Source organism: Phoca vitulina, unplaced genomic scaffold, assembly GCF_004348235.1.
Source record: "Phoca vitulina isolate PV1807 unplaced genomic scaffold, GSC_HSeal_1.0 scaffold26, whole genome shotgun sequence".
NCBI classification, from domain to species: domain Eukaryota; kingdom Metazoa; phylum Chordata; class Mammalia; order Carnivora; family Phocidae; genus Phoca; species Phoca vitulina.
Window position 1 is genome coordinate 25,746,165 of NW_022589729.1, and position 13,854 is coordinate 25,760,018.

The following is a 13,854-nucleotide window of genomic DNA, read 5'->3' on the forward strand; positions in this document are numbered from 1 at the left end:
TAGTTAGATAAACAAATTTTGGAAGATAGAATTTGCTTCAGTGGATAGAAATTATAAGTAGACTGATTTAAGATTAAACCAGAATATATTTTGTCATAGTTTATTTAGCTGCTTGAAAATGGTCATTGGACATGTTTATTCAAAGACTGGATATTATAGAACTGCATGGCTGCATTGGGTAATGGGCTATTTACAGTGGACCCCTGAGCAAATATTGCTCAGTCAGATTGACCAGAGTTCTAATCCCAGGCTTGCCATCTGGCAGCTTTGTGACCCTGGATAAGTTGTTTTACTTTAGTCAATTATACATTATGGCATTATTTTAATAATTAAATGAGATAATACATACAAAGTACCTAGCATGTTTTCATACACATAGTTAGTGCTTAAGAAGTTTTATTCCCTATTCTTCCAATTATCTTAACATATAGAGTCTTATTCTTAGATTTTGCTCTGTACTCCCTAGATGGACATAGAATTGACTAGTGAGTCACATTGCCCAAATAGAAATAACAGAGCATCATGGAGCCTTAGAGATGACTATGAGAAATATGCCAAGTGTAAACTTTGTTGCCGTAGTTTTTAAAAAAATAATGTTAGTCTGGGCACCTGGGTGGCTCAGTTGGTTAAGCGACTGCCTTCGGCTCGGGTCATAATCCTGGAGTCCCGGGATTGAGTCCCACATCAAGCTCCCTGCTCAGCAGGGAGTCTGCTTCTCCCTGTGACTCTTCCCCCTCTCATGCTCTCTCTCTATCATTCTCTCTCTCTCAATAAACAAATAAAAAATAATGTTAGTCTGATTTATAGATGAAATCATATTAGAGGTAGTTATAAAACATCACAGTGTCTAGCAGTGCTATAAACATAATAGAGTTGAGTGTTGAATTTGATGATTAAGAAAATGACTATGAGAACAAAATCTAGCATATCTTGAATCAAGAACAAACATAGCCTGGTACCAGGATGAAATTCAGCCAGAGTTGGTATTCTTGAAGATTACAAAAAATAGCAGTAATTATATAGATAACAAAACATTTTGCACAAATAAGAACTATTAAATTTTGAGAAGTGACCTGTATATTAATTATTTAATTCAATCTGTTTTATTTTCAAAAACAGTTAAATAATCTTACAGATAAATTGTATTTATATAAGTTAGCTTTTATAAAAATTGTTTCAGTTAATCCTCACAATTTGAAAGAAAATTGAGAGGGGAAGATAACTAATGAAAACTAATAATGTAAAGATGAGAAAACCAGAACACCAAAAAGAGTATTTGTGCTGTTGGTGGGAATGCAAACTGGTGCACCACTGTGGAGAATAGTATGGGGATTCCTCAAAAAGTTAAAAATAGAACTACTCCATGATCCAGCAGTCACACTACTGGGTATTTATCCAAAGAATACCAGAACACTGATTCAAAGGGATACACACACTTCTATGTTTATAGCAGCATTATTTCTAATAGCCAGGATATGGAAGCAGCCCAAGTGTCCTTCGATAGATGAATGGATAAAGATGTGGTATATATAATGGAATATTATTCAGCTATAAAAAAGTCTGAACTCTTGCCATTTGCAATGACATGGATGGAGCTAGAGAGTATAATGCTAAGTGAAATAAGCCAAACACAAATATCATATGATTTCACTCATATGTGGAATTTAAGAAACAAAGCAAACAGTAAAGGGAAAAAAATAAGAGAGAGAGAGGGAGAAAAACACAAAGCAAGAAATAGACTCTTAATTACAGAGAACAATCTGATGTTACCAGAGGGGAGGGTGGTTGGGGGTTGGATTAAATTGTAATGCGGATTAAGGAGTGTACTTGTGATGAGTACCGGGTGATGTATGGAACTCTTGATTTACTGTATTGTACACCTGAAGCTAATATAACACTGTATGTTAACTAACTGGAATTAAAATAAAAACTTAAAAAAAGACAAAAAGAGTGTTAAGGTATTTTGTGTAGAAAAAGATCATCTCACTTAGTAATAACTTATGAGATAATTATGAGGTGTTTATTATAATTTTTATTTTTATAGTGGTCCAAGAAAGAAGAATTAAGGTTAAAAAGGCTTCGCATTATTTGAGTAAGATGGAAATGACAGTGTAGGGATTAACAGGTAGACATGCAACCATTTAAAATCAATAAATTTTGCTTTATCTAGAAATTCTTGAGAGCAAGACAGAAATAGACCAGCATGCTCCTTGAATAGATTAGATCTCATCTTATGTGAACATACAGATCTGAACTACATGACATACTGAAATTTTCCTGAAATAACACTTTCTTCAGGCCATTAAAAGTTGAAATATGAATATGAAATGCTTGCAAATGAAAGAAATGGCACTCTGTCCAATGAACTGTAGTGTGTCTTAGTAGAAGGACATTCTCCATGGAAATTATTTCATTGAGTTATAATGAGTGTAGAAAATAAGATATGGTAATTGGCATGGTATTGAGTTGAAAATTTAAAAATAGTATTAGTAATCTTTTTCTTTTTTTTGTGAGAGGTATAGTAGAATAGCTATCTAAGCACTAGAGTTAAAGAGTTGAATCATTTAATATGAAAGTTGAGAATACCAGTACTAACTTCTGGTTAGTTAGTATTAGGCTGTAGACTGGTTGCTCTTTAAGCCTTTGTACAATTTATTCTTAGATTTAATTGTTCTTCCATGGGATTAGATTTGTCTCCTATTATAGTGTTCACTCTCTCATTTTGTCAAAGCCATCCTTTAGTAGTTTCCCCAAAATAGTACAAAAGTGGTAAAGTTTTGAGTCCTAGCATGACTGAAAATGTTGTTAATCTAGCTCCATACTTGATTGGTATTTTCTCTGGGCAAAAGGATTTAACCTCTGCATTTTGAAGGCATAATCTTCTCACTTTCTGGGATTGCTGTTGAGAGGTTCAGTGGCATTTTGAACTTAATGCCTTTGTATGTTACCTGTTTTTTCTCTTTGGAAATTCTTAGGTGCTTTTCTGTCCCCTATACTGGAATTTCACTGTGATATTCATTTATTTTATAGTTCACCCAGTGGCACTCTCAATGTGGACATTCATATCTAAAGTTCTGGGAATTTTTCCAGTAACTTTTAAAAAGAAATTTTCATTCCCATTTTCCCTCTTTTCTTTCTTTTTGGAACTACTGTTAGTCAGCTACATAATTGTTGAGATTGATGCCTGATATTTTAATATTTATTCTCCTATTGTCCATTGGTTTATCTCTTTATTCTAGTTGCTAGGAGATATTCTTGATTTAGTTTCTAATCTTTCTATCAATTTTAATTTTTTTCAACTTTTATATTTTGAATGTCTAAAAGTTCTTTCTTGTCTAAAATATTTTTCACCTTTTTTTTTCAGATTTCATTTTATTTAATAGTATCCTGTTCTTTATTCAGTTCCCAAGAATATTAATGATAACTTTGTAGAGTTCTCATCTGTTGCTTGTATTGTCTGTGTTTATTTGGAGTTCCTTTTATGTTTGTATTCATGTATATATATTTTCTCAAATATCTGGTGGTTGGACTCTTCATTTATATTTAAGATAGAGGCACTAAACTGAATTAGAAACTTTTTATGTGCAGTGGTGGATTTCATTCCAAGAAAGTAGGACCTCTGAGGGTTTTTTTTTTTTTTTCTTTGAGAGATTCCCAGATCAGTGTTTCCAGATCCTTGGGGCGGGGGGGGGGGTGTATGCAAATATACTGGCTACTGGTCATTTTCCCTTCTATTGGCACCTAGGTTTTGGTGTTCTATCTTTTGCTAAGTCAGTTATCATTCTTTGTTTCCTTTTCATCTCTATGAAACCATTCACCTGTGTTGCTCTCTATTGCTTTTTTCTTCATTTCTCTTGTCCTTATTAATTTATACCCTTTTTATTCATTTACTGTCATTTTAGTGCCATTTCCAAAGGGCATAGAGATAAATGGATGTCTTTGATATGCTAGATTTAACCAGAAGTTAGTAGATATTTTAAAATATCACAGGAATCTTTTATATCATTACTTAGTATTTATAATTATTATTTTAAAGAACTCTGTAACAATTCTGCTGAATACAGATACTGTGCTTTACCCAACTGTTCTTCTGTTGTGACTTTAGGTTACTCTTGAATCAAAAAGCATCTTTCATAGCCATTAATAAATCAGACATTATGTGAAAAAATGCAGATAGAATGTTGTTTTTCTAAGCTCTATTCATTGATTTTTAAATTTTAAATCTGTTATATACATTTACTCTTGTCAAAATACAGTTATGTAGTAAAAGCATTACACTGTTTTCTCTTAGAAAGTAACCTGTTGTAATTCTTAGAAAAAAAATGAATATTTGTTGATACTTAACTACACTGGTGTTTTTGTGGTTTACTATACTTCTATGTGAAAAGCATACATTTTAATAAACAATGAAACCTTTGGATAGATTTTAAATATACTGATATCTTAATTTGTTAATAAAGAGTATGGATTTTTGGGGTATAATTGAATTTTAGACTTAGTATTTTGCTTTCATAAAAATTAGTTATATTTGTATCTAGTAAAATAAATCAAAATGAATTTTCAGTTATATATATTTTTACAATATTTAAAATAGGCTTTCTGTTATTTATATTGATGTTTACTTTGAAATTTATCATCCTACTTGAACATCAGTTTCAAAATAATTGAATAATTAGGCACATAATTCAGTTGTATTATATACTCACTTCAGTAATCATTAATAACAAGATTGTATCTTTATTTTAAAAGCTTTTTAAAATTAGTTTTTATTTTGTGTTATATTTTATTACAGTGGTTAGCTTTTATTCTATGAGTGCTTTTGGTACATTCATACCATGCATACCATGATATAGGATTAAATAATTTTACTGCAGACAAAACAGAAGTGTGTAGTGCATAACTTTTATAATAGAACTTTGGGTCATCATTATGTTGTGAAAACTAGTAATAAATAATATGTAAAATTTTACTGTAACAGTAAGGAGAACATGGGTATAGTTCTTCTCTGCCATCCAGGATTAAGTTTGAAATAATACAGATTTAATGTTTGTCATCTCTTTTCTTGACTCTAAATAATATATACATATACATTTTTTAAAGGTTTTTTTTTGTTGTTGTTGTTTTTGTTTTTTGTTTTTACAGTTACCTGCCATGGTTTGAAGTATATTACAAGCTTCTTAATACTCTGGCAGATTACTTGGCTAAGGAACTGGTAAGCTATGTTTTTTTCCCCAATTTTTTCTAATGTTGTAAAATACACATAACATAAAGTTTACCATTTTAACTATCCTGAAGTGTACAGCTCTGTGTCATTAAGCACATTCACGTTGTTCTGTGCCACCATCAGCATGATCATCTCTAGAACTTTTCTGTCTTCCCAAACTGAAACTCTGTGCCCCACTGAACAACTTTCCTTTCTCCTCCCCTGAGTCCCTGCAACAATCATTGTATTTTTGGCCTGCATGAATTTGACTGTGTACCTCATGTAAGTAGAATCATATAATACTTGTTCTTCTGTGACTAGCTTATTTCCCTTAGCACATTTTCTGGGTTCATCCATGTTGTAGCAGGTGTTAGAATTTCTTTCTTTTTTAAGGCTGAATAAAATTTCATTGTATGTGCTCACCACATTTTATTGATCTGTTCATCTATAGATGAACGATTGGGCTGCTTCTACCTTTTGGCTGTTGTGGACAGTGCTGTTAGGAACATGGGTGTACAAATATCTGTTTGAGTCTCTGTATTCAGTTCTTTTGAGTATATACCCAGAAGTGGAATTGCTGAATAATATGGTAATTCTGTGTTTAATTTTTTAGAGGACTGCCATAATATTTTTCACATCGTGTCACCATTTTACTTTCCCAGCAGCAACACACAAGGTTCCAATTTCCCTACATCCTCCCCAACACCTGCTATTTTCTGTTTTGTTTTTGTTTTATTGAAGTATTATTTACATACAGTATATTAATTTCAGGTGTACAGCATAATAATTTGACATTTGTGTACATTGTGAAATATTATTACAGTAACTCTAGTTAGCATCTGTCATTACCAGCTATACAAAGTTACAGATTTTGTGTGTGTGTGAAATGGGAACTTTTAAGATTTACTTTCTTAGTATCTTTCAAATTTGCAACAATATTATTGACTATAGTCACCATGCTGTACATTATATGCCCTTCACTTATTTATGTTGTAGGTGGAAGTTTGTACCTCTTGATGCCTTCACCCATTTCACCCATCCCCCAACTTTTTCCACTCCAACAACCATCAATCTAATCTGTTCTCTGTATCTATGAGTTTTACTTTGTTTTGTTTTATTTTGTCTGTTTGCTTTGTTTTTTAGATTCCACATGTAAGTCAAATCATATGGTGTTTGTCTTGCTCTGACTTATTTCACTTAGCATAAGTGCCCTCAGGGTCCAATTATGTTGTCACAAATGGAGAGATTTTGTTCATTTTTAATGGCTGAATAGTATTCCACTGTGTGTGTGTGTGTGTGTGTGTGTGTGTGTGTGTGTGTGTACACTACCTCTTTATCCATTCATCCATTGATGGACACTTAAGTTGTTTCCATTTCTTGGCTATTGTAAATCATGCCTCACTGGACATAGAGGTGCATGTATATTTTCAAATTAGTGTTCTTTTGTTCTTCAGATAAATATCCAGAGATGGAGTTGCTGGATCACATAGCAGTTCTAGTTTTGGTTTTTTGAGGAACCTCCAAACGGTTTTCTGTAGTGGCCGCACCAGTTTACATTTTTAGCCATAGTGCATAAGGGTACACATCCTTTTCTCATCCTTGCCTATACTTGTTATTTCTTGTCCTTTTTGCAGTAACCATTATGACAGGTGTAAGGTGATAACTCATTGTGCTTTTGATTTGCACTTCCCTAATGATTAATGATGTTGAGCATCTTTTCATGTGCCTATTGGCAATTTGTATGTGTTCTTTGGAAAGATGTCTATTCAAATCTTCAGCCCATTTTTAAATCATTGCTTATTTTTTTGTTATTGAGTTGTATGAGTTCTTTATGTATTTTGGATATTAAACCCTTATTGGATGCATGATTTGCAAATATCTTCTATTCAGTATATTACCTTTTAATTTTTGTGATGGTTTCTTTTACTGTGCTTTTTAGTTTGATGTAGTCTCATTTTCTTACTTTCTTTTTTCTTTTTTTTTTTTGCTTTTGTTGCCATTGACTCTGAAGTCAGTTCCAAAAATTATCTCCAAGACCCATGTCAAGGAGCTTACTGCATATGTTTTCTTTTAGGAGTTTTATAGTTTCTGCTCTTATATTCATGTCTTTAACCAATTTTGGGTTCATTTTTATGTGTGGTACAAGATAGTGGTCTAATTTCATTCTTTTGCATATGACTGTCCAGTTTTCCCAACACCATTTATTAAAGAGAATGTCCTTTTTCCATATTCTTGCCTCCTTTGTGATAAATTAATGACCATGTATGTGTGGCTCTCTGTTCCTTCCCATTGATTTTTGTCTGGTTTTTTTGCCAGTAGCATACTGTTTTGATTACTGTATCTTGGTAATATAGTTTGAAATCAGGAGCATGATGCCTTTAGCTTTGTTGTTCTTTCTCAAGATTCCTTTGGCTATATGGGATCTTTTGTGTTCCATACAAATTTTTGAATTATTTGTTCTAATTCTGTGAAAAATGACATTAGAACATTGATAGGGACTATATTGAATCTGTAGATAAAATGGGTAAAATGGATATTTTAATGTGGTCTTTTAATCCACAAGACCAGATTATCTTTCCATTTATAGTGTCTTATTCAATTTCTTTCATCAGTGTCTTATAGTTTTTAATGTATAGGTCTTAAACCTTCTTGGTTAAAATTTTTCCTAGGTATTTTATTCTTTTGATGCAATTATAAATGGGATTGTTTTCTTGATTTCTCTTTCTGATAGTTCACTGTTAGTATAGAAACACAACATATTTTTATATATTGATTTTGTATCCTGCAGCTTTGCTAAATTTGTTTATTAGTTCTAACAGGTTTTTTTTTTGGTGGCATCTATAGGGTTTTCTCTCTATATAGAAAATCATGTCATCTACAAATAGTGACAGTTTTACTTCTTCCTTTCCAACTTGAATGTCTCTTATTTCTTTTTCCTGCCTACTTGTTCTAGCTAGTACTTTGAATACTATTTTGAATAAAAGTGGTGAGAGTGGGCATACTTGTCTTAGTCCTGATCTTAAAGGAAAACTTTCAGCTTTTTACTGTTGGTATGATATTAGCTGTGGACTTGTCATATATGGCCTTCATTATATTGAGGTACATTCTGTCTATACCCACTTTGTTGAAAGTTTTTGTCATAAATGGATGTTGAATTTTGTCAGATGCTTTTTCTGCATCTATTGAGATGATCATATGATTTTTATCTTTCATTTTGTCAATGTGGTATATCACATTGATTGATTTGCAGATGTTAAACCATCCTTGCATCCCTAGAATAAATCCCAAATGATTATGGTGGATCGTCCTCTTAATGTACTGTTGAATTTGATTTGCTTATATTTTGTTGAGGATTTTTGCATCTCTGTTTATCAGGGATATTGGCTTGTAATTTTCTTTTTTGTGTTGTTTTTGCTTGGTGTTGGTATCAGGGTAATATTGACCTCATAAAATGAGTTTGGGAGCATTCCCTCCTTTTCAGTTATTTGGAGAGTTCAAGGAGGATTGATATTAAATCTTCTTTGAATGTTTGGTATAATTCACATGAGTAACCATCTGGTCTTGGACTTTTGTTTGTTGGAGTTTTTGATTACTCAGTCTTCTTACTAGTAATCAGTCTATTTAGATTTTCTATTTCTTCATGATTCAGTCTTGGAAGACTGTAAATTTATAGGAATTTATCGATTCCTTCTAAGTTGTTGAATTTGTTGGCATAAAATTGTTTTAAGTAATCTCTTATGATCATTTATATATTCCTTAGGTGTAAGTTGTATCTTCTTTTATTTTTGATTTTATTTATTTGAGAACGCTTTCTTTTTTTCCTTGTAAGTCTAGCTAAAGTTTGTCAATTTTGTTTCTATTTTTAAAGAACCAACTCTTAGTTTCACTGATCTTTTCTATCACTTTTTTAGTCCCTATTTCATTTATATGTGCTCTGATGTTTATTATTTCCTCCCTTCTACTAAGTTGGGGCTTCATTTGTTGTTTTCTTAGGTTTTTTTAGGTGCAAAGTTAGTTTGTATACTTGATATATTTCATGTTTCATGTGGTAGGTTTATATCACTATAAACTTTAAAACTATTTTGCTACATCCTGTAGATTTTGGTGTGTTGTATTTTCATTTGTTTCAAGGTATTTTTTTAATTTCTTTTTTTTATTTCTTCATTGAACCATTGGTCGTTCAGTAGTATGTTGTTTAATCTCCATATATTTGTGATTTTTCCAGTTTTCTTCTTGTAATTGACATCTAGTTTTGTACCATTTTGGTTGGAATAGATGTTTGATGTGGTTTTCTTGAATATATTGAGACGTGTTTTGTAGCCTAACATATGAAATATCCTGGAGATTGTTTCATGTACACTTGAAAAGAATGTGTATTCTGCTCTTTGGGGATATAATGTTCTTTATATATATATAGCTCGTCTGATCTAATGTGTCTCTTAAGGCCAGTGTTTCCTTATTGATTTCCTGTTTGGCTGATCTATTCTTTGATGTAACTGGGGTATTAATGTCTCCTGCTATTATTGTACTGCTGTCAATTTCTCTCTTTACAAATCTTATATCTTCTTGCTGGATTGACCCCTTTGTCATTATGTAATGCCCATCTTTGTCTTTTATTATATTCTTTGTTTCAAAGCCTATTTTGTCTAAGTATAGCTACCGCACTTTCTTTTGGTTTCCTTTTTTCATGAAATATCTTTTTCCATTCCTTCACTTCCAGTCTGTGTGTGTTATTACATATGATGTGAGTCTCTTGTAGGCAGCATACAGATAAGCCTAGTTTTTTTTTTTCTTTAATTATTTAGCCACTTTGTACTTCTTGATTGGAGAATTTATTCCATTTACATTTAAAGTAATTATATATACTTATGTAATTATTGCCATTTTGTTTGTTTTCTGGCTGTTCTGTAGTTCTTCTCTGTTTTGGTCTTCTCTTGCTTTCTTCCTTGTTGATTTGATGGATTTATATTGCTGTATACTTCGATTCCTTTTTCATTTTCTTTTGTGAATCTACTATAGGGTTTTACTTTGTGGTTACGATGAGGCTTACATATAACAGCTTATATACATATACGTATTTTAAGTTGATAGCAACTTAAGTTTGAATGCATTTTAAAACTAAATTTTTACCTGCCTCCCCATAAAAACATGTTTTAGTTTTAATTTTTTTAGTGAGAGAGAGAGAATGCATGTGGGGAGGGGCAGAGAGAAAGAGAATCGTAAGCAGGCTCCACACTCAGTGCACATGAAGCCTGACGCAGGGCTTGATCTCTTGACTCTGAGATTATGACCTGAGCCAAAATCAAGAGTCAGACATTTAGCCAACTGAGCCACCCTGGTGCCCCCATATTTTATGCTTTTGATGTCAGTTTTAAATCTTTTTATTTTATATATCCCTTAACTAATTATTGTGGTTATAGTTATTTTCACTACTGTTGCCTTTTAATCTTCATACTAGTTTTATAAGTGTTTAATCTACTACCTTCACAGTGTATTTACCAATGAGATTTTTACTCTCATCCGTTTTCTTAATAATTATACCCTTTCTTTTCAGCTTAGAGAAATCTCTTTAATATTTTTTGTAGGGCCAAGTTAGTGGTGTTGAATTCCTTTAGCTTTTGTTTGTCTTTATCTCTACTTCTAACTTGAGTGAAAACCTTGCCAGGTAAAGTGTTCTTGGTTGGAAGTTTGTTTTTCCCCAGCCCTTTGAATGTGTCATGCCATTTTCTTCTGGCCTGCAAAGTTTCTGCTGAGAAATCTGCTGATAGCATTATGGGGGTTCCTTTGTAACAAGTTGTTTTTCTCTTGCTGCTTTTCAGATTCTCTAAATTTTGATAGTTTAATTATGTTTCTTGGTATGCATCTTTTTAGGTTCATCTTGTTTGGAAGTCTCTGGGCTTCCTGGGTCTGGATATGTGTTTTCTTCCCAGGTTAGGGATGTTTTCAGCTATTATTTTTTCAAATAAGTTTCAAATAAGTTTTCTGTCCCCTATAATATAGATGTTATTCTGCTTGATATTGTCCACAGGTCCTTTAAGCTATCTTTACTTTTTAAAATTATTTTTTTTGTTTTGCTGATTTGTTTGGGTGAGTTCCACTGCCCTGTCTTCCAGATCACTGATTATGGTCTGCTGTTGAACCTCTCTAGTGTATTTTTCAGTTTAGTTATTGTTCTGTGACTTCTGTTTGGTACTTTCTTCTATTTTCTCTTTTTGAAATTCTTGCTGTGTTCATCCACTGTTCTCCTAATTTCAGTGAGTAACCATTACTTTGAGCTCTTTATCAGGTAAATTACTCATCTCCACTTCTTGTAGGTTTTTTTTTTCTGGAGCTTTATCTTGTTCTTTCATTTGGAATATAAATTTCTGTTTCCTCATTTTGGTTGGCTTTCTATTCTATGCATTAGATGAAATAGCTGTCCCTCTCATTCTTGAAAGAATGACCTTGTGTGGATGAACCTTATCATACAACCCTTCCCTAGCTCTTAGTTGTCTCTTGAACCTTTGTGATTGTCTGAGCAGCCTGATTTATTATTGATAGCTCCTAGTTGTTGAGATAGTGCCACATTCTCTGAATGTTCCAGAGGGAGGGATCTATCAGCCCCTAGTTTCAGGCAGCAGCTTTAAAGGTATGTGAATAGTTTTGCAGGACAGTAGTCAGAAAGACTGCTGATCTTCAGAACAGTCTGGAGGCATACTCTCGGTGACAGTGGCAAAGAGTGTGGCTTCACACAAGTGTATGAACTCCTTTCAGGGAGGTACTGGTGAGCTGCAGCAAGGCCAAGGAAGAGTGCAAAGATGATATCCCCTGGCCTATGTTCACTGAGAGTACATTGATAGCCTCTAGATGTGTGGTAATCCTAAAGTGTGCCCCTCAGTAGAAGCTCCAGGATAAGTAAATAGGAAGACTGTGTTTCCTTCTGCTGTTTGTAGTGCCCTGGGGGTGGTAGCCTGCCAATAACTTTCTCTTCTATTATTTCAGACCTGTGGGGCCCAGAAACATAATTCTCCCTGGCCACCAGAGCCAGGTGTTCAAGGGGCATCCCCTGTGTAGGCTGTGAATTCCTGCTGGCTCTGGTGGGGCTGCAGGGATGGTACAGAGCCAGGATGTCCCCACCACTAGAAAGGTAGAGGGAGAAAGCAGAAATGACACCCACCAGCACCTCTAATCTGGAGAGAGTTTAAATAAGCTCCTCCTCCTCTGGCAGATGCTTTAAGATTAGCAAACGAGTCTCCTTCATGTAGGTCCAGGTGCTCTTCATACTGCTGCTTTTGTGCTTGGTCCTGAGGCAGGTGGGTCTGCATGAGTTCTTTAAGAGTAGAGTAGAAGCTCTATTCCCTACAACTCTTTGTTCTCTCGATGTAAGCCCTGTTGGTTTTCAAATCCAGACATTTGGGGAGCTCATCTCTCTGGTGCAGGTCTGAAGAGTTGAGGTGCCTGGTTTGTGTCACAAGCCCCTTGCTTATCAGGGAGAAACTCCTTGAGATCCCTCCTGATTGTTGGTCACCACATGGTGGATGGGATTTTGGATGAGACCATATCTCTCTCTCTTCTACATTTCTCAATGTGGTTCTTTTATACTTTGTTGTGCAGGAGCTATTTAGCTAGTTTTCAGGTATTTTTCTGAGGGAATTATTTCATATGTAGCTGTAGATTTGCTGTGTCCATAGGAGGAGGTGAAATCAGGACTTATTCTGCCCTCTTGAAATGCCTCCTTGTTTTGTTTTTATTATAGCCATTCTAATGGGTATGAAGTGGTATATCACTGTGGTTTTGATGTGTATTTCTTTAATGAATTGTGATATAGAGTGTATCCATGTGCTTATTGGTCATTTAATTTTCTTATTTGGAAAAATACCTGTTGAAGTTCTTTGCCCATTTTTAAGCATGTTTTGTTGTTGAGTAGCAGGAGTTCTTTATATATTCAGATATTAATCCCTTATTAGATATATGATTTGTAGATATTTTCTTCAATTCCATAGGTTGCCTTTTTACTTTGTTGATTGTGTCCTTTGATCCACAAAAGTTTCTAATTTTCATGAAGTCCAATTATGTATTTTTTCTTTTGTTGCTTATGCTTTCAGTGTAGTGTCAAGAAATTACAAATTCAATGTCATGATGCTTTTCCCGTATGTTTTCTTCTAAGAATTTTAGTTTTAGCTCTTACATTTAGGTTTTTATCTTTTTTTTTTCTTAAAAATAAAAATGAAAATGCTGAAGTGTGCTTTTGAATTAATCAACTTCTCTAGGATGATATTTGTAAAATTTTCCCCTTAATTATCGTTTGATGTTTTTTACAAGAACTAATTTACTAAGATATGAGCTGTGCTATTTGATATAATTTAATTCAAATAAAAGTTTCTAAAAAATTTTTAATGATTACCTGTGATTTTCTAATTTTTAAATTCAGGGTATATTTTCCATCCTTTTGTTATCTTTTTAAATTCTCATTCAAGGTGCACCTGGGTGGCTCAGTTGGTTAAGTGTCGACTCATGGTTTCAGCTTAGGTCATGATCTCCGGGTCTTGAGATTGAGCCCCATGTTGGACTTCATGCTCAGTGAGGAGTGTGCTTGAGATTCTTTCCCCTCCTCCCTCTCCTTCCCCTTTGCCACTCCCCCTGCTTGCACATGTTCTCTCTCTCTAAAATAA

General features: G+C 33.5%; 1 protein-coding gene across 4 annotated transcripts in view; it reads left to right on the top strand.

Annotated features, from left to right (window-relative positions):
- The window catches only part of DENND1B (DENN domain containing 1B), a 269,024-nt gene that overhangs the window by 108,356 nt on the left and 146,814 nt on the right, over positions 1-13,854 (top strand). For all 4 annotated transcript variants that reach the window (XM_032422402.1, XM_032422401.1, XM_032422404.1 and 1 more), the window contains exon 6: positions 5,143-5,212. In XM_032422402.1, coding sequence (XP_032278293.1) covers positions 5,143-5,212 — 70 coding nt within the window. The remainder of the gene's footprint in view (positions 1-5,142; positions 5,213-13,854) is intronic.